The following is a 21,362-nucleotide window of genomic DNA, read 5'->3' as shown; positions in this document are numbered from 1 at the left end:
TTAGATGGTTTATTTAGCTGTAAAGACCTACATACATCCACAATATTCTTCTGCAAGTCCTCTGTAATTATTACCTTTTATAAGACATAGACCATAGGAGGCGCTTTTCAGACCATGTAAAAGATATGATCTCACTCTGAAATGTGTAGCAGAGACAAAATGTAACAGACACAAAGGCGGGGGCAGGAGGAGATTTTACAGAGATGAAAGGGTTACACCAATAAGATAATACTGTTGTTCTGGTTAGGCAGCCCACCAAGAATTGTGCAAATCAGTTACTGACTAAAGTAACAACAAAGGCAAAGTTTATGGGCTTATTACATGAGTTAGCAGGCGAGATTCGGTGTTCTGCAATGTGCAGGTCAGACCAGAAGATCATGATAGGTAGGCTCTTCAGGCCTTAAAATCTATGAGTCTATGAGAAGAAGCCTCCATCAATTAGGATCAAGGAGAAAACAATATTTTCATTGAAATTATGATGTAGGAACATCAAAGCAGCATAAGTTTATGATGGCATGGTGTTAAGAACTGCAATCCTGGAAGCAGAAAATGACAATGTCAACTTTGTCTAAATATTTATACCTATAATAGTTACAGGTATTATGCCCAAGCTGAGTGCAATTGAAGTAAGTTTGAAAAATTGTGTTTTTTTCAGTTTATCTTGTGCATTTGACAGCCTTTTATACATAGTAAACTGTGTTCCATGCAGAATCAATAAGTTGCAGGATCAAGGGCTAAATTAATCTGCATGAGTAGAATACAGCATCTTCTGAAACCCACTCTGCAATTCCAGGCTCACCTCTATAAACCCAGGTAGAGGATTGGAACCTTAAGTTTCCCCCATTTATGTGCATCTATCATAAAGCAAAAGGAAAGAAAATATTTTTAAAGAAAATTAAAAAAATGTAAAACTACAAAAGTTGGCAGGGGTTGAAATATGTAGTAAAAAATCCAGTGTTTACATTTGTTTTGTTTTTTAAAATATTAATTAGATTTCAAGACAGTATCTCTTTAAGCTAAGTGATAGAAATGTAGCCGTATTAGTCTGGGGTAGCTGAAGCAAAATGCAGGACAATGTAGCACTTTAAAGACTAACAAGATGGTTTATTAGATGATGAGCTTTCGTGGGCCAGACACACTTCCTCAGATCAAATAGTGGAAGAAAATTGGCACAACCATATATACCAAAGGATACAATTAAAAAAAATGAACACATATGAAAAGGACAAATCACATTTCAGAACAGGAGGGGGATACGGGGGCAGGGGGGGAGGAAGGAAGGTAAGTGTCTGTGAATAGATGATATCATTTGTCCTTTTCATATGTGTTCATTTTTTTTAATTGTATCCTTTGGTATATATGGTTGTGACTATTTTCTTCCACTATTTGATCTGAGGAAGTGGGTCTGGCCCACGAAAGCTCATCATCTAATAAACCATCTTGTTAGTCTTTAAAGTGCTACATTGTCCTGCATTTTGCTTCTTTAAGCTAAGGGATTGTCTCTACTATGGGGTAGATCCAAGCTGCAAGATTGATCTACTGGGGGTGGATTTACCAAGTCTAGTAAAGACCCACTAAATCAAACAGTGATCACTCACGTCAACTCTGACAGCCAGTTAATTGAAAGCTTAGCATGTTCCCCAACCCACATCACAGGAAAAGACATGGTACAGCCCTTCACTACTTTGCTCCAACTCACCCACATGGTTTAACTACCCTCCATCCCACTAACAGTCTTCCCCCTCAGAGGACACAACACCTTCCTTTCTTCTTCTTGTATAGTGGGCACTCACTCCCATTCCCTTCCCAGTCTGCATAGTCCTCTGTCAGCCACAACTGACTAGCAGAGGCCTTCTTCTTCCTCCCAATCGCCTCCTGGCTGGCAGGCACAATTTCCGTAGCCTTACCGCCCCTTTCCAGATCTTGTATCCCTACCCCCAAACCCTGGCCAACAGGCACAGCCTCCCAATTGCCAGCTGAAAGGCACAGCTCCTCTAGTTCCCACAAAACCCTTCCTGGCAGGCTGGCACAGCCTCACCTACCCTCCTCCAGCTCTACCACTTCCCTCTCCCCCCAGCCCTGGCTCATCGGCACAGCCACTTCTGGTCCCCAAGCCCCAAATGACAAGCACCACTCCCCTCTTTTCACTTCTCCTGCCTCCTCCAGCATAACTCCCCTCTCTACTGCCTCCCCCAGCTACAGCTGACAGCACAGCCCCCTCTGTACTGCCTCCCCCAGCTACAGCTGACAGCACAGCCCCCCAATCTGACTGCCCCCCCAGCTACAGCTGACAGCACAGCCCCCCAATCTGACTGCCCCCCAGCTACAGCTGACAGCACAGCCCCCCAATCTGACTGCCCCCAGCTACAGCTGACAGCACAGCCCCCCAATCTGACTGCCCCCCAGCTATGGTTGACAGGCACAGCTCCCTCCATACTGCCCCCCCCAGCTACAGCTGACCCCAACTACGGCTGACAGCACAGCCCCCACTCTGGCTCCCCCCCCAAGCTACGGCTGATGGCATAGCCCCCCCCCCTTCTCAGATCGCTTCCTCCCAGGCGACGGGCACAGGCCCCCCACTCCGACTGCCCCCCAGCGCTGACTGACGGGCTGCCCCCCCACCCCGGCTGACGGGCTCAGCCCCCCCCGGCCGCCCGCTCTCACCTGCCGCCCAGGAAGCTCCTGGCCAGCTCGGCCAGCTCGCCCGGCGCCTCCGCCCTGGTGAGGGCGGCGCTGCCCCGCACGGCCCAGGGCAGCGGATCCTCCGGGCCCAGGGGGGACGGGAAGTCCCGCGGGAGGGAGGCCAGGACATCCCGGGCCGCCGCGGGCAAGGCCATGGCCGCGCTGGGTAGGGCGCGGCCGGCGCCTGGCCTGGAGCGGGGGCGCCACGCGCCGCCAGGGGAGAGCGGAGCGAGCGCAGCCAGCGCCTGCGGGGCGGGACCAGGTGCGGGAGGCGGGAGCTGCGCGGGGAAGGGGCGGTCACGCGCAGGGGGCTGGCTCGCCGGGCCGGGAACCCCTGTCGCCCTTCCCCCCTGGCCGCGGGGCCCAGCGGCGGTAGCCGGGCACGTGCATCCTCCGCCGCCAGCTCCGGGGCGCAATGAACCTGTCTGCCCAGGGCGGGACTGGCTCGGTCCGGCCCTGCCTGTGTGTACATGCAATTCATGATCTGAGGAAGTGGGTCTGGCCCAGGAAAGCTCAGCACCTAATAAACCATCTTGTTAGTCTTTCAAGTGCTACATCGTCCTGCATTTTGCTTCAGCCAAGGGTTTTCTGAGAGTAGAAAGGGGTTCCAGGCTGGAGCAGAAAGTTGGGGTGCAGACATCTGAAGGCTCCAGCTGGGGGTGCTGGGATTGAGAGGCTCAGAGCTGGGACAGGGGTTTGGGGTACAAGGGTGCTGGCTGAGGTGAGGGGTTTGGGAGAGGATATAGGCTCTGAGCTAGGGACTGGGATGCAGGAGGGAATGGGGGGCAGAGGGTGTTACGTGCCCGGGGGGCGAAGGCAAAATTGGTGCCCCCCCCACCAAATAGTGGGGCCCCAAACCTGGCGCACAGCTGAGCCCAACCCAGGGAGGAGCTTGTACCACATCTTACCCAACCCCCTCCAGTTTGGGGCTGGGTCCCACACGCACTAACCCTCTGGCAGAGCTGAAGGGGTAGCTCCAGCGGAGGGGGGGGGAGGGGTAGAGGAGGAGCAGGTGAGCAGAGAGGACAGGGGAAGTGTAAGGGGAATATACTGGCACTTCAGTAGTGTGGCACCCAGGGGCCACTTCTCCTCACTACACCACTGTAAATAATCCCCCACTTAGGGTATTTATTGTTTAATGAATTACTTATTTTAGTAACTACACACATATAAATTATAAAGTTTTGTGGTTTACATTCTGGTAAATATTTTTTTCTCTTTAATTTGTTCATATCCCATTCTCATTAGGTTCATGTCTTTTTCATAAAAAATGTAAAATTCTTAAATATATTAAGTTTTATAAAACATAAGAGAAATTAAAGTTATACAACCTAAATATGAATTTCATCACTATATTTCGTTCAAGCATGTAAAACCACTGTTACAGCAAATGAGTAACACATTGCTTTAATGAATACAAAGTAAAAAAGATTGTGAGCATATCACATTTATTGCAATAGAGAGGTAGCCATGTTAGTCTGATCTTGGTAAAACAAAAAGAAAAAAAAGTTATGTAGCACTTTAAAGACTAACAAGCTACCTAACAAATTTATTGTAAGCAACTGTAATGCTTCCTAACTGCCTATTTACTTACATAGTTAACCTAATTTTTTTTCACATTATCACACAGCGAATAACTATATGAAAGTTATGAATGTAAGAGATTAACTTACCTGTTAAAATAATACTTCGAAAAACTTTTAAATAAAACTCACACACAACACAAGAATTGCCCTCACTTTCTTGAAGGCACTTGAAGCAGTAAGTAGCTGAGGATACCCTGCAAGCATGGCTTTTTGTCTGCCATGAGGACTTTTTCCTTCAGGCTGCCATGAGATTCTATCCTTAGTAAAGAAGAGAGGTCTCTCTGACCTGCTCTTCCAAATTTCACACAAGCCATCCAACTGAAGCCATAGATATCAAGATTCAAGGCCAACTTTGCCTTGAGCAGACTACCTCTCCAGGGCTATGGCTACACTGGCGGGTTGTTGCGCCAGAAGTATGCAAATGAGGCTATGTGTGGAATATCGCCGAGCCTCATTTGCATACCTAATGAGCTGCCATTTTTGTGGAAGAGGCTCTTGCGCCAGAAGGAGCTGCCTACACTGCCCCTTCTTGCGCAAGAAAAACCCTCTTGCGCAATGCTGTTATTCCTGAAAATAATCAGCGTAGCCCTCCCATCCAAATGCAGTGCCCCCCCATCCCAATGCACTCACTCCTCCCCCAGAGCCAGGCCCCCCCCAGCTGTCCCTATCCCAATGTACTTATCCCTCCCCCTGAGCCAGCCACCCCAACCAGGGCCTCCCATCCCAATGCACTCATCCCTCCCCTTGAATCAGGCCCCCCGCAGCACCAGGAGCAGCCTCCCATCAAATCCTCCCCCTTACCCCCGCAGAGCCAGGCACCGGAGGAACAGAATGGCCAGGTAAGGAAATCTAACCTCTAAAGTGGCTGCTGCTGCCGCCCAGCCCTACTGCCTCAGCTCACAGTGTGTAGAGAGCCGGGAGCACTTAGCCCTCCTGGGTCTCTGTTCAAAAGCGTCACATGGGCCACAGCAGCGTGTGCTTCACCCCCATCCCATCCCGGCGCCCCCTACTGTGGCACCTGAGGACAACTGCCTTCCCCTCTGCCCCCTCTTCACTATGCCTCTGGGGGGGGAGGCGGTACAGACTCTGGGCTGGGGGCCTGGGCTTTGGGTGTGCCAGGAATGAGGGGGTTGGAGTGCAGAAGGATGCTCAGGGTTGGGGAGGGCTCAACGTAGGTAAGGGGTTGGGGCTCAGGCTCTTCAAGGTGGCTCCATGCTCAGGACAGCAAGCTGTCCCTTTCCCCCAGCTGCAGCAGTTCAACCCTTAGCCTACTTTATTAGATAGGAAATATGACTATTCGTTTACTATATAAACTATTTGATCCATACAGTCTAGAGATAGAAAAAATATATTTTAGCAAATGCAGGACGTAATCTATTGCTTTAGTCTTCTAATTTTCTCTCCAATAGAACCTAATTTTCAGTGCCCCAACAGATGGGCCTTTCAGCTCCTTCCTCTGTAGACTATTGCACAATCTAGCAGTTATTTCAGAAAATCTACACTGATATGCAGCCTAATTGACTAAATCTCTTTCTCTTTATAATTTAAAATCTTAGTCCTTGTTATTTCTTCTCCTCTTCTTCTCAACCCCAGGTACAGCAACATGTCACCTATGCACACCTTAGGCATCTTCTGACTTCATAGCTAACAATAGTCTCCAGTATGCACTTTGAGGTGGTGCTAGTAATAGTTTTACTTTCTGGGACAAGCAACGGCTTGCAAAACTGCCTTCCGTAATACTACATTTAAAGCAACACAAACCCCCCCCAGTAAGCCTGAGTGACAGGCACTCACAAAAGCAGAAGCAAAACTTGCGTAGGAGCACAGCAGAGCTGCAAGAAGAACATAGCATAGCATACCACACAGTTTGCAAAATGAAATATTGACTATGCTCTATGGAGCCATGAATACCAAGTTCCTGTATCCGATCTGTAATAAGCCAAATATTTCAGCCATCCAGAGCATTCAAATTATTGGTTTACAGCAGGTGAAATCTCGATTATAATTTACAACTTCGCTTTTAGATGACATTTGCCATGGATTAGTGCATTTCAAGTAAACTGCTCTGTATTAGGGTGCTATTTAACAGAGGGATCAATACCACCTACAGATTCTTGGCATCTAACTTCTAAAAATGAGAACAGACACTTCTGCTATACTTTTCAAAAATCAGAACACTATACTTATCTACCTCTTAGCAGGAGCTCCATTTCAGATTTTGGTGATGGGGGCTGACCTGTGCATGCTCTGAGAGAGTCCAGGGGAAGAGTCTCAGAGCATGGGGCAGGGGGCAGATGAAGACAGTCAACAGTGGCTTCAGCAGTGTTACTGAGCATGGCTAGGACAAGCAAAGCAGCAAGTGGGTGAGGGGAGCAGGACCAATTCCATTTATACACACAGACACACACAGGCTATGTCTACACTGCAGAGTTTTTCCAGGATACTGGACGTATGCGTTCAGGGAACACATCCACTTTTTCAGGTCAGTTTCCAAAAAAGTGGGCGTGCTCTTTCGGAAGCCCTGTATTCCTCATTCTATGAGGAATAAGGGCTCTTCTGAAAGAGGAGGTTTTCCCCACGTTTGGCCCCATGTAGATGGGCCAAATGTAGGAAAAGCCTCTTCCAAAAAAATGATCAGAAAATGGTATGCAAATTGCGGTTCACAATTTGCATACCTTTTTCTGAAAAATAACTAGTGTAAACATAGCCACACACACCTTTTCTTAGGGCTATTAAGGCACTGGAAAATTCTAGGGTTTTTGGCAGATAATTTAGCAATTAGCTGACAGGAGCCTTGTATCTAATTCCTATATAAGAGAAAGAAAAACTACCCACTCAGCTCTAATGTTAACATGTTCTGACATCTTATGGCAAGTCATTTAAGGGACACTGGTTAGCCTTAAAATTTTAATATATAGTCTTACTTTCTTACTAACTACCCAGTGTAAGAGAGACAGGATTCCTGGACTCTGTCTCAACTCTGAAGGTGGAGTGGGGTCTAGTTAGGGGAAAGATACATTTGGGCTCTGTATAAGATCAGAATGGCCTTACTGGATCAGACCAATGGTCCATCTAGCACAGTATCCTGTCTTCCAACAGTGGCCAATGCCAGGTGCTTCAGAAGGCATCAACAAAAGAGGCAATCATCAAGGGTATGTCTACACTACCCTCCTAGTTCGAACTAGGAGGGTAATGTATGCATACCGCACTTGCTAATGAAGCCCGGGATTTGAATTTCCCGGGCTTCATTAGCATAAGCGGGGAGCCGCCATTTTTAAATCCCCGCTGCTTCGAACCCCGTGTAGCGCGGCTACACGGGGCTCGAACTAGGTAGTTCGGACTAGGGTGCCTATTCCGAACTACCGGTACACCTCGTTTCACGAGGAGTAACGGTAGTTCGGAATAGGACCCTAGTCCGAACTACCTAGTTCGAGCCCCATGTAGCCGCGCTACACGGGGTTCGAAGCAGCGGGGATTTAAAAATGGCGGCTCCCCGCTTATGCTAATGAAGCCCGGGAAATTCAAATCCCGGGCTTCATTAGCAAGTGCGGTATGCATACATTACCCCGCTAGTTCGAACTAGCGGGGTAGTGTAGACATACCCCAAATGATTCATCCCCTGTTGCCCATTCCCATCTTCTGGCAAACAGAAGCTAGGGATACAATTCTTGCCCATTCTGGCTAGTAGGCATTGATGGACCTATCCTCCTTGAACTTATTTTGATCTTGTAAGAGCCCCGTTAACGTTTGGGCCTTTCCATCATCTCCTGGCAAAGAGTTCTACAGGTTGACCGTGAAGAAATAATTTGTTTTAAATCTGCTGTCTATAAATTTAATTCATGTGTTATGTCAGTGACGGAATGAGTAATGTTTCCTTGTTCTATTTTTCCACACCCTTCATGATTTTCTAGACCCCTACCATATCCCCCCCACCCTTCAGTCATATCTTTTCCAAGATGAAAAGTCCCAGTCCTGTTAATCTTTTCTTATATGGAAGCTGTTCCTTGCCCCTAATCATTTCTGTTACCCTTTCTGTACATTTAAGATATATCCAATATGTCTTTTTCAGATGGGGTGACCAAATCTGCATATAGTTTTCAAGATGTGGGCATACAATGACTTTATATAGAGGCAATAGGATATTTTCTGTTTTATCTACTCCTTTCCTAATGATTCCCAATATTCTGTAGTTTTTAGACTGCCACTGCACAGATGTTTTCAGGGAACTATCCACAATGATTCCAGGATCTCTTTCTTCACTGGTAACAGCTATTTTAGATCCCATCATTTTACGTGTAGAGTTAGGATTATATTTTTCCATGTGCAATAATTTGCATTTCTCAACAGTGAATTCCATCTGCCTTTGTGTTGTCTAATCACTGTTTTGTGACATCCCTTTGTAACTCTTTGCAGTCAGTTTGGACTTAACTATTTTGAGTAATTTTGTAGTATCTCCAAATTTTGCCACCTCACTATTTACCTCTTTCAAGAACATTTCAAAGTTTAACAATACTGGTCCACATTCAAATCCCAGCAGCATAACACTCATTGCTACTCTTTCCCAACCCTACCTTTTAAGTATCTTGCAATGTTTTCATGATGATCTAATAGGTCCCTTAATTACCTGAATGTAATACCAGTCTTTTGTTATTTTTAATCACCCGCCTTCCTCTTTTAACAACAAACTCCCTGCCCCAAAGGCAAAGCTGCAAGCAGCTCAAACTCTATTGCAGTTAAGAGCTGCCTTCGGAGCCAGGGCATTCAGCTTTAAGCAGACCTCAAGTATGATATCTAGGGGTTCAAACTCAGGAGGAGGGACTACTGCCATCTAGTCCCCCATAAATGGCACCCATGCCTCTTAGCCATAATCACCTTGAAAGTTGTGCTGTATCCAGAGCACAACCACTTCCCACTCCAAAATCAGACACACTAAAATCCAACAGTCATGTTATGGATAGGAGTGCTGGCCAGCATTGCTGACTAAAGAGTTACATTTAGATTGCTAGGGGAGTTGCCAGGGAGTCAGGACAGCCAATGGCAGAGGGTGTTGACATTTAAATGGAAAGATATACCTGCCTGCTGTTTTCTGTGTGTGAATTTTTTAAGCTAGGAGTTGGGGAAACAAGATGAATAGAACCAGGCAGAACTACCATGCTTACAAAGAGTACTGAGCATGGAAATGGACTAGAACTTGAAGCATGGATCGTAAGTAGATAGGAAAAATGTGTATTTAGTTGCAATCAGATTATTTTCTTTGATGTTTACTTAAACTTCTCTGTGTTAAGTTCATATGCCTTCCTCATTCACTGTATCTAAGCTGCACCCAGAGATACCATTTTTCTCTCTGTGTTAATCTGTTCTTTTCTCAGTTGCTCTGCAACACCTAGCAATGCAGTATGCTTTATCAAGTACATCTCTTTATTTTCTTAATAAAATCACCTTTTTAAAGGCAATGATTTGATTCTTGTGTCCTGGAAGGTAACAGGAGGTTTGTGTATGGGTGTCTAAGATTGCAGTTTGTTTTCCTTCTTTTTCTTCATACTCTCTGATGGTAACAGAACTTGTGGATTCCATAGATTCTATGTTTATCACTTTCTAAGGCTATGTCTACACTGCATGATTATTTCGGAATAAAGTATTCTGGAAGAAATACTCCAAAATAGCTTATTTTGAAATAGCATGTCTACGTGCCTGGACATTAGTCCAAAGCAGGCTCCCCTAATGTGGATGCACCACCTCAATTTAGAGCCCCAGGAAGCACTGGGGAGTAATTACTTTGAATGGCCTAGAGGAGGAGCTATTTTGAAATAGCAGCAGTGGAGCATCCACACTACTGCTATTCTGAAATAGCTGTTTTGGAAGAGACATTATTCCTTGTGGAATGATGTTTACAAATACTGAAATAAACCACCCGTTATTTCAAAATTATTTTGAAATAACAAGCTAGCTGTGTGGATGCTTGCATAGTTATTTCAGAATAATGGATTTTTTTCAGAAATAATGCTGCTGTGTAGATGCACCCTAACTATGCAATAACTAGTTAATCCACTATGTAAATCAAATATTATAGTAGCTTTAAACTGTAGTCCAAAATAATGAAGTGACCTAAGCCATTTATAAATAGAATTAGTATTTTGAAGGATGAAGGAACAAGAAGCCAGCTGTTGGAAAGCCAGGATAGAAAGTGCAGTACCCAAGAGCTAGCAGTTCTTAGTCATGGAAAAGGTGAGTTTCTTTACACCAACAATTTGCAAAGTGTGAAGCCAGCCATATTGGGGAGCTTCCAACAAAACAGAAGAAATGGCCTTGATAAGTGTAATTTAAAATTTAGCTGAAGCAGAACCACAAGAAGCTAAATCAGAGCAAAACTAGCTATAGCAAATACAGCCTGTGCTCTATTGGCTTATACTGATTGGGGTTTTGCAAAGTCCCAACTGGAAAAGTGAGAGAATAAGGAAAGGAAATAAATTGGCTCCGTATGACTGTTAACTTACAAGAATTCCTAATTTGTGCTCTTATTGCTATGATTTTTCTGCAATAAGGGCAATTCTCCCCATGGCCTTATTCATAACAATTATTTCAAAGATACTTAAAAGGGATTCTATGACTAAAAAAAAATGTAGTACGGTTTCGTAAAGATGACCACCAAATTCAGTGTTCTATTTATATAGCAACCATCATCCAATAGGAATCTAACTGGCTTTATAATCAGGGCTCGACAAATGCACTCGCCCATTCACCCACAGCTAGTAGATTTTATCAGTTGGGGTATGTCTACACTACAATGTTAGTTCGAACTAACGGACGTTAGTTCGAACTAACTTTCATAGGCGCTACACTAGCACTCCGCTAGTTCGAATTTGAATCGAACTAGCGGAGCGCTTAGTTCGAACTAGGAAAACCTCATTTTACGAGGATTAAGCCTAGTTCGAACTTACTAGTTCGAATTAAGGGGTGTGTAGCCCCTTAATTCGAACTAGTGGGAGGCTAGCCCTCCCCAGGTTTCGCTGGTGGCCACTCTGGCCAACACCAGGGAAACTCTATGCCCCCCTCCCGGCCCCGGACCCCTTAAAGGGGCACGGGCTGGCTACGGTGCCCGTGCCAGGTGCAAGCCTGCCAGCACCCAGCCAGCAGACCCTGCACCTGGCACGGCACAGAGCCACCCACCTGATGTCCCCCAGCCCACCCCCTCTTCCCGGGACCAGGCTGGCGGCTCCCGGGAGCTTGTCCTGGACCGCAAGAGGCGGGCACCTTCCTGGGCTAGTGCGGACATCGTGGACCTCGTCCATGATCTCCGCACTAGGCACAGGAAAGTGGCCATCTAGGGCAGGAGAGCTGCCAGCCTGGACACCCAGGAGCAGGTGTGCATGAAAATCAAGGGGGTCCACTGAGACCCCCGACCCTGAGCCCTGAGCTTACAATGGCCATCCTGGGTCAGACCAAAGGTCCATCTAGCCCAGTAGCCTGTCTGCTGACAGCGGCCAACCCTAGGGACCCTGGAGGGGATGGACCGAAGACAGTGACCAAGCCATTTGTCTCGTGCCATCCCTCTCCAGACTTCCACAAACTTTGGGCAGGGACACCACTCCTCCCCCCTGGCTAATACCACTCCATGGACTCAACCTCCATGACTTGATCTCACTTCCCTTTAAACTCTGTTCTAGTTGTAGCCTTCACAGCCTCCTGCAGCAAGGAGTTCTGCAGGTTAACTATTTGCTTTGTGAAGAACAACTTTCTCTTACTAGTTTGAAGACTGCTACCCATTCCTTTCCTTTGGTGTCCTCTAGTCCTTCTTTATGGGAACTAATGAAGAACTTTTCTGTATGCACCCTCTCCACCCAACCCCTGCTTTTAGAGACCTCTATCCTGTCCCCCCTCCGTCTCCTCTTTTCTAAGCTAAACAGTCCCAGTCTCTGTAGCCTCTCTTCATCTGGGACCTGTTCCCAACCCCTGATCATGTTAGTTGCCCTCCCCTCTCCCAGCCTTTCTCTTCCCCTCTCCCACTTCCTTTTCCCAGTCTCCCTCAGTTTTGTTCAATAAAGACAGAGTCAATGTTGGAAGACACGTTATCTTTATTTTGTACATCAATAAGAAAAGGGGCTAGGGAAGAGTAAGTGGAAGGAGGTGAGGGAGGAATGGGGCACGAGCCCCCGATGGGGAGGACTGGGCTGGCTCTGCGGGCTTCTCGGGGTGGAAGCTCTCCTGCAGCCCCCCGATTGCCCCCTCTCCCCAGATGGCAGCCTGCGGCAAGTGCAGCCGGGCTGATGGCCGAGTGGTGTGATGTGCCCAGTGTGGGTACTCCGGGCAATCCAAGCCAGGACTGCTTTGCAAGCGGGGCACCCCTGAGAACTGTCTGTCCGGGGTGGGGGTTGGGACCCTTTAAGCACAGCCCTCGGCTAGCCTGAGACAGCATCTCCACGCTCTAAGTCCTCCTCTGATGCCCTGCTGGCACTGCTTCCGGCCATCCTTAAGCCCTGTTCAGGGTCCACTCAATGTGGACTTGCTAGTTCGAATTAGCAAAACACTAATTCAAACTAGTTTTTAGTTCTAGATGCGTTAGTTCGAATTAGCTTAGTTCGAATTAACTAATTTGAACTAAGTTAGTTCGAATTAACGTTGTAGTGTAGACGTACCCTTGGTGAGTGCAAGGGCGGACTGGCCTGGTGGGCGGTTGTGACAGGCTGGCCAAAGCCCGCACTACGGGTGGCGCGGCCCTATCCGATCCGCCAGCCGGGTGGAGGAGCAGAGCGCCGCCAGGAAGGGGGAAGCGCAGTGATTCTCAGCGCTGGGCTGCCTGTTTGCAGCTCCAGCACGAGGAGGCGGGGCACAAGTCAGAGCGCGGAACGCCAGGACGCTGGCGTGATCTGGACCCGCTGATTTTAAAGGGTTGCGGCAGCTCGGCTCTGGCTGCGTGGCCCTGGGAGCTGGCTGCAGTGCAGCCAGGCCCCATCCCGGCGGCTCCTGCCATGGCCCCAACCCCCTCGCCGGTGAGAGATCGCTCTCGGCTGACCACCCGGCTCAGTACACCTGCCCCGCGCCCCTTTATCTCCACGCCGCCCATTCCCCTCGCCGCCCCTGCTCCCCGGATCCCCTGCTCTCCCTCTTCCCTGCGACTCTCTGGCTCTGCGCCGCTCTTGCACCCTGCTCCCCTCCAATCCCTGCCCCCAGCTCTGTGCTGCCCATTCCCTGCACTGCCCCTAGACCCTGATCCCTCTTCCCCTGCCGTTCCCCGCGTCCCATTCCCCGTGCCTCCACCGCACCCCACGCCCTGCATCCCTCTGGTTCTGTGCCTCCCATTCCCCACACCTCTCCTGTATCCTCCCCGTTCTCTGCACCCCTCTGGCTCTGTGCTGTCTCTGCACCCTATTTCCCCTGTGGGTCGGGAGTGATGGAGTGCTTGTCCATAGGGAGGGGCTGTACAGGGCAGGGAAAAGGCTGCTGTGACCCAGCAGTGAATGAAAGGGGCAGTTCACTTGAAGCGCTTTTGCCTTTATGAAAAAAAAAAAACAAATGAAAATGCTATTTGCTATTTATAGGGCTAAAATGCTGGGCCGAAAATGAAAACAAACAAAAAAGCCCCATTGTAAAATGCAAACGTGTAAAAGACAACAACAACAAAAGGGGAGGAGGTGGCCAAAAATGTTTTGCTTGGGGCAGCAAAAAACCTAGAGCTGTCCCTGTGGAAGGGGAAGGGGCTGGGCTGGGCTGGGCTGGGCTGGATTGTGGGGAGGGGAGAGGGAAAATATGGGGAAGGGGCTTGTGCTGAGTAGAGGGGAGGGGAGGGACAGGGGTCAGGAGGAGAAGAAAGAAGAAGAAAAGGGAAGGCACCAAGGGACAGGGGTGCAGGAGAGACAAATGCCAGAGGGCCAAGTGCAGACAATGAGGTAAAAGGCAGGAGGGGAGGTGTCAGTGGGAGGGGAGACAGGGTGATCCTGGGAGAGGAGAGAGTAAGGGCACTGGGGCCTAGAGGAGGGAGGGCAAGGTGCTGGGAGAAGGCTTGAAAGAAGGGGTGGGCATGAGGAAGGCAGGCATGGAGCAAGTCATGTGTGAGGGCACAGGGATATGAGGGGACGGGGGCAGAGGGAGGTGAGGGAGTGGGCATCAGGGAAAAAGAGGGCAAAGGGGACAGGGGCAGTGAGTGAAGGCACCAGGAGGGTGCAGGTGCCAGAGGGTTCAGGGGGTGAAGCAGAAGGGCAGACACCTGCAGGGGAGGGACCAGCACCAGTGGAGAGAGGCAGGGCAGGTGTGTAAAAGGAGGTGTTAGGAGAAGGGATTAAGAGGGGTAGCTCACATGATCAGAGTGGGGCTACTGGAGGAGTAGACACGGGGGGGGGGGGGGGGAGAGAAGGGCTGGTAGAGGAGGACAGGTTCCAGGAGGGCTGAGGGCAGTGAGAAGGGCAGGAGTCAGGACAGCAGAGGAGGGTGAGGGGTTGGGGGGCAGCAGGCACCAAGGGAGATGATGGAGCAAGGGGAGGAGACGTGGCAGCAGAGGGAAAAGGTAGAGGTTTATGAGATATTTATTAATAACTTATTAGTAATTACTGTTCTTATTCTTATTAGGAATTTATGCTATTAAAAAAACACTTTTTGGGGAGGGGAGGGTGGTGAGTCCCTTTTTTTTCTGTCGAGTAGGGTTTTCCAGAATTTGTCAAGCCTACATAGCAATTATTTCATCCACCACTAAAATATAGTCACATCTGGGCTGGAACATGGCAGCTGCTAAATTACAGATAACACCCCCACGCCATTTAGAACAATAGTATTGGGCCACATTTTCCACCAGAGTAAAATAAAAATGAAGGATTGTGTCCTAGTAGACCAGCTTTAGAAAATAGTCTCATTGTTAATAGTTTATCTGCCCATTATGCTAGCTGTTGACTCCATTATGGAACTCTGCTGGGGTAGCATTTCTAACTAATTATAGATTAAGCAAGTTCAGCAATAACTAGAACTCAGGGACTTCAGTATTGCTGCATGTAGTAAGGGGTCTTTGTGATAAAATCCTGTGCCTGGTTACATGTGGGTAACTCACAAGTGAGTTTGTAAAGTACTTTGAAATTTTAAGGAGCTACATACCATTGTAATAATTAATAATTGTAATTATTAATACAGGCTTTAAATTATATGGTTCAGAGCTCAGTTCAAGAGTCTGAGCTCTGGAAGCTCCTGTTAATGGGAGTTTAGGGCTCTTCTCAACACAATGCAGCATGGAGCCCTGAAATTAGCCATTAGTTAAGCATGGAAGGCTTTTCTGCTCCCTAGTTATGTTTTTAGTGAGCAAGGCCAAGTTCATGCTAATCCTATCCCCTCAGCTTTTAAACACAAACTGAAAAGAGAAGACCATTAGCAACTAATACCACATTCCTGCAAACTATTCCACATGGGCAGAACCTGCACTGAGCTCATGTTCTTCTCACGTATTGGGCCCAAGAAAGTGAAAATGGGTTCTTGGCAATTTTCTGTCATCTTGAGCCTAAGCTGAACTGGATTTGGAAAAAGGCTTTTCACAGATCTGGATCGAATCCCAAAGTTATAAGGTTTGAATCCAGTGATTTCATATTCAATCTCCCAAAATGCAGGGGAAGGCACAGAATTTGCATTTTAAGTCCTAGTTTGGCCCCATTTCTAGTTACTCTGGATCAAGCATGAAGGTGAGAGGCTGAGAGAACAAGTTCTGTTTCTATATAGAATCATAGAATACTAGAACTGGAAGAGACCTAGAGAGGTCATCAAGTACAGTCCCCTGCCCTCACAGAAGGACTAAGCACCATCTAGATCATCCTTGATAGATGTCTACCTAACCTGCTCTTAAATATCTCCAATGATGGAGATTCCACAGCACCCCTAGGCAATTTATTCCAGTGTTTAACCACCCTGACAGTTAGGAAGTTTTTCCTAATGTCCACCCTAAACCTCCCTTGCTGCAATTTAAGTCCATTACTACTTCTCCTATCATCAGAAGTCAAAGAGAATAATTTTTCTTTCTTCTTTCTAACACTCTTTTGGATATTTGAAAACTGCTATCATGTCCCCCGTCAGTCTTCTGTTTTCTAAACTAAGCAGACACAATTTCTTTCAGCCTTCCCTCATAGGTCATGTTTTCTAGATCTTTATTTATTTTTGTTGCTCTTATCTAGATCTTCTCCAGTTTCTCCACATCTTCCTTGAAAAGTGGTGCCCAGAACTGGATCAGTGCAGAGTAGAGTGGAAGACTCACTTCTCGTGTCTTGCTCACAGCACCTCTGTTAATGCATCCCAGAATCGTGTTTGATTTTTTGGCAACAGTGTCACAGGGTACGTCTAGACTACATGCCTCTGTCGCCAGAGGCATGTAGATTAGGCTACCAGACATAGTAAAATGAAGCGGCGATTTAAATAATCGCCGCTTCATTTAAATTTAAATGGCTGCCGCGCTGAGCCAACAAACAGCTGATCAGCTGTTTGTCGGCTCAGCGCCGTAGTCTGGACACGCGGGTGTCGACATCAAAGGTATTTGTCGACCACCCAGGTAAGCCTCCTGGGATGAGGTTTACCTGGGTGGTCAACAAATACCTTTGATGTCGCCACCCACGCGTCCAGACTATCGCGCTGAGCCAACAAACAGCTGATCAGCTGTTTGTCGGCTCAGCGCGGCAGCTATGTAAATTTAAATGAAGCGGCGATTACAGGCAGTCCCCGGGTTACGTTCAAGATAGGGACTATAGGTTTGTTCTTAAGTTGAATTTGTATGTAAGTCGGAACTGGCTCCAGATTCAGCTGCTGCCACTGAAACTGACCAGGGGCTGACTACAGGAAGCCGGAGGCAGAGTTGCTCTGCCCCCAGCTTCCTGGAATCAGCCCGATCAGTTTCAACAGCTGCTGAATCTGGAGCCTGGGACAGAACAGCTGGGGTGCTGCCCGGTAGGTTCCCACAGGACCAACACGGCAGCACCCCAGCTGCTCTACCCGAGGCGTCCCGCAACAGAAGCCTGGTCTGCTGGGGGGGGGCGCAATAGCTGTGCCCCTTCCCCCCCCAGCAGACCAGGGAGACCCGAGCAAAGCCGCACAGGCGGAGGGACCCCGCTGCCCGTGCGGCTTTGCTCCTGTCTCCCTGGGGTGCTGGGGGGAGTCCCCCCCAGCAGACCAGGGAGACCCGAGCAAAGCCGCACAGGCGGAGGGAGTCCCGCTGCCTGGGCGGCTTTGCTCCCGGGCAAACGAGCAAAGCCGCCCAAGCGGTGGCTTTGCTTGGATGTCCCTGGTCTGCTGGGGGGGTCCAGCAATTTTGCTGGACCCCCCCCCCAGCAGACCAGGGAGACCGGGAGAAGCTTTTCTCGCCCCGGAGGACACGGGCGGCGACCCGCCGCCCATGAGCTCCGGGGCGAGAGAAGCCCCGTTCGTAAGTGCGGATCCGACATAAGTCGGATCCGCATAAGTCGGGGACTGCCTGTATTTAAATCGCCGCTTCATTTTACTATGTCTGGTAGCCTAATCTACATGCCTCTGGCGACAGAGGCATGTAGTCTAGACGTACCCACACTGTTGACTCATGTTTAACTATGACCCCATGATCCCTTTCTGCACTACTCCTTCCTAGACAGTCACTTCCCATTCTGTGTGAAACTGATCGTTCCTTCCTAAGTGGAGTACTTTGCATTTATTCTTATTAAACTTCATCCTGTTTACCTCAGACTATTTTTCTAGTTTGTCCAGATCATTCTGAATTATGACTCTCTCCTCCAAAGCACTTGCAATCCCTCCGAGCTTGGTATCATCTCTAAACTTAAACCCCTAGCATGACATCATACTTGTTTTTTACCCCTTTTATCTTAACTCAGAGATTCTCAATAAGTCTGTCTCCTATGTCCATCTCAACCTCAGTCCAAGTGTGTACATTTTTAATATATAAGGCAACACATGTCCTCCCTTTTCCTACCTATCCTTTTGAGTAAGATTTACCCTCCTACACCAATATTCATGTGTGTTAGTATATGTACATTTTTTGCATCTTTCAAACATGGCAGCGATTATTTGCTTTTCATTTCATTTAAGAGTCCTACAAGTATTTTGGAAAGAAAGGGGTTTGGAATTTACTTCTTAGATCAAAGAGGCTTTCTGGTGGGCAACTTCAAGCAAATTAATACTCTCTAGGTGATAGGGCACACTAGAACTACCCTCCAAGAGTAATGTTACACATTTTCCCATATGTGAACAATTTACATGAGTGAGCTCAAACTTGGGATAAGTTAGTCCTCTCTTCAGTGCTCATAAGCCTTAACATTACCTTGTCCATCATCAATTCAATTATATTTTTGTTTTCTGCATTGTATCTTGCTTTCCCATTCAGAGATCAAGTCTTTTCTCCCTTCAGATAAAATCATCTACCATCCCTAGTTTCCGAGATTCTGGTACTCTGACTACTCCCAAGACTACATTTCATCATTTGTCCACTTTATATAGCATCTATGCTCTTAAGAAGCCTAAGTATTACCCTAGCTGTAACTGCAGGGTGCATTAGTGCCCCTCCCACAGAGATAAAATTGTAGCTTAGCCGTGTATGTTACATTGTTTATTATTGTTGTCTTGTACATTGTACAGGAGCCAAGTGAACTCTGGGCACAGTTCCCCTCCCCACTGCATCCCTCCTTTTCCAAAACATAAAAGTAGCATTTTAAAAGAAAGGCTTTAAATAATACAGGCAAGTTATCCTCACCTTGAGCTTTATCCTAAGAAAATAATGCAAAGTTGAAAGATCAAGTTTATAAGCTACAGTTCCTCTGTAACTTGATAGAGCTGACATTTTCATAATAAGATCCACAAGCATGAGCTACCCAAAGCTCACCTGAATATTAGAGATGCATCTCCAGGGCCCTTGTCCATTTGGAAATTCTCTGTCCTTCTTGTGCTTTTTAATCAAACCCTAGAACATGCCCTTCATCCTGTTTTAAATTTATACTCAAAATCCTCAGTCACCTCACTGTTCTTGTCACCTCCTCTTCTGGGAGGCAATTGCCAGTGATGGCTTGATGTGTCTTCCCCAACTCAGAAGAGGACAGCTAATATTAGCAAAGTGTTGGGTGGCATGGTTCCTTTCCCAGACCTTAAGAACAGCTCTGTGTAGTTTGAAACCTTGTACATTTCACCAGCAGAGGCTGGTCCAGTATAAGCTATTGCTTCATCCATCATGTCTCCACAGCTGCTGGAACAATTTTCATACTGGGCGTGCCGAGAGCCATTGAACCAAACTGTAAAACTTGTATGCAACGGAAAGCACTTGAAATCAGGAGATCCAGTAGTACTCCCTCCCTGAATCCTTAGTTCCAACATCTGTGTTGTCTCATATCCTGGGAACAGTACTGCAACACAGCAAACAGGCTAGTTTAGTGATAGAAATGTAGCCGTGTTAGTCTGGGGTAGTTGAAGCAAAATGCAGGACAATGTAGCACTTTAAAGACTAACAAGATGGTTTATTAGATGATGAGCTTTCGTGGGCCAGACCCACTTCCTCAGATCAAATAGTGGAAGAAAGTAGTCACAACCATATATACCAAAGGATACAATTAAAAAAATGAACAAATATGAAAAGGACAAATCACATTGCAGAACAGAAGGGGGATGGGGGGGGGGGAGGGGGAGGAAGGAAGGTAAGTGTCTGTGAATTGATGATATTAAAGGTAGGGAGAGTGGGATGTTTGTGAGTTAATGGTATTACCAAGACAGTTTCCCCAATTATCACCTGTAATACCATTAACTCACAAACATCCCACTCTCCCTACCTTTAATATCATCAATTCACAGACACTTACCTTCCTTCCTCCCCCTCCCCCCCACATCCCTCTTCTGTTCTGCAATGTGATTTGTCCTTTTCATATTTGTTCATGTTTTTAATTGTATCCTTTGGTATATATGGTTGTGACTACTTTCTTCCACTATTTGATCTGAGGAAGTGGGTCTGGCCCACGAAGGCTAGTTTAGTTATTCTTTGCTGCCCTCTGCTGGGCCATTTCTATTCTGCAGCAATACAGGAGCAGCCACTGCCAATATGCTCATAGAACCAAAAGCAGAGCTGCAGCATTAAGTGTTTCTAAAGCAGGGCCGGCTTGAGCCATTCCTGCGCCCTGGGCAGCGGGCGCACAACGCATGCGCAGCTCCGCCCCCAGGTGCATGGTGCATGCATGGCTTTGCCCACCGGTGCGCGGTGCCTGATAGCAGCTCTAAGGGGCGCCGCATGACCGGGCAAGTGGCACCCCTTATAGCTGCCATCAGGCGCCCCCCACAGGTTGGAACTCCAGGCAGCTGCCCGGCTACACTTGGGGGCCTGAACAATCTACTCTTACTACATTTTTAAAAGCAGAAAGGAATAAGGCCACTCACCAAATTACAAAGTAGCAACCCAGTCAGGCCCTAAGAAAAACAGGCAGGAGAAAGGTTATCTACATTTGTGTGAAAAGAGGCTCTTTTCTGGCCAGGCCTCGTGCACATAGCCTTCCTAGCCCAAGTTTACCTTCCCCTCAAACCAAAAATCCTGCACTATGTGACTTAAAATCAGTAAAAACCAGGAGTAAGACACCAGGCAGGTAAGGGTCATACAAAGTTCGCGCCACTCAAGGGCCATCTCACCCCCTCCCCTTCCCCCTCAGCCTGTCACTAGGCAGACTGAATCTGTCAAGCCTATCACAACTAGGCGCGGGAAAGCTCTTGCTCTCTCTATAAAACAGCTACCCCTCCTGCATGCAGTTGAGGGTTCCCGAACATTTGGAAGGCAGAACATGAGCCAGGTTCTGAGGGCTGATCACCCGAGGACCCCCTCCCGCTCACCGAATCTACCGAATCTTTTGCAGAGCGTAACGAATAACGAATATGTTGTTGTCTCTGTTGTCTCTTGTATGTCTGATAATTGTGAGTATTGCTGTGTAAAGTTAGTTAAAGGTTTGATAAATAATAGTGTTAAGAGTAAGTTAGTTAGAAATTGTTAAATAGTACAGTTAGGAGTTTAAATAGATGTTAAACCTCATGAGTGAAATTAATGTAAATATAACTGATAAAAATCTCTGGGGTATTATTGATAATTACTTAGACTTAGAGAAACCCCAGGGCATTTTCCTCTATGGTATTGCA

The 21,362-nt window shown here is 47.4% G+C and overlaps 1 protein-coding gene across 1 annotated transcript in view; it reads right to left on the bottom strand.

Annotated features, from left to right (window-relative positions):
* Positions 1-2,984, bottom strand: part of PPM1F (protein phosphatase, Mg2+/Mn2+ dependent 1F) — a 64,270-nt gene extending 61,286 nt beyond the window's left edge. Inside the window, exon 1 of the mRNA XM_075898280.1 lies at positions 2,665-2,984. Within this exon, the coding sequence (XP_075754395.1) occupies positions 2,665-2,837 (173 nt within the window). The 5' untranslated portion in view covers positions 2,838-2,984. The remainder of the gene's footprint in view (positions 1-2,664) is intronic.
* Positions 2,985-21,362: the final 18,378 nt, after the last annotated feature.

The sequence above is a fragment of the Pelodiscus sinensis genome, chromosome 15 (genome assembly GCF_049634645.1).
Source record: "Pelodiscus sinensis isolate JC-2024 chromosome 15, ASM4963464v1, whole genome shotgun sequence".
Taxonomy (NCBI): domain Eukaryota; kingdom Metazoa; phylum Chordata; order Testudines; family Trionychidae; genus Pelodiscus; species Pelodiscus sinensis.
Note: the sequence above shows the minus strand (reverse complement) of the source record. Positions and strands in the feature narration are given on the sequence as shown.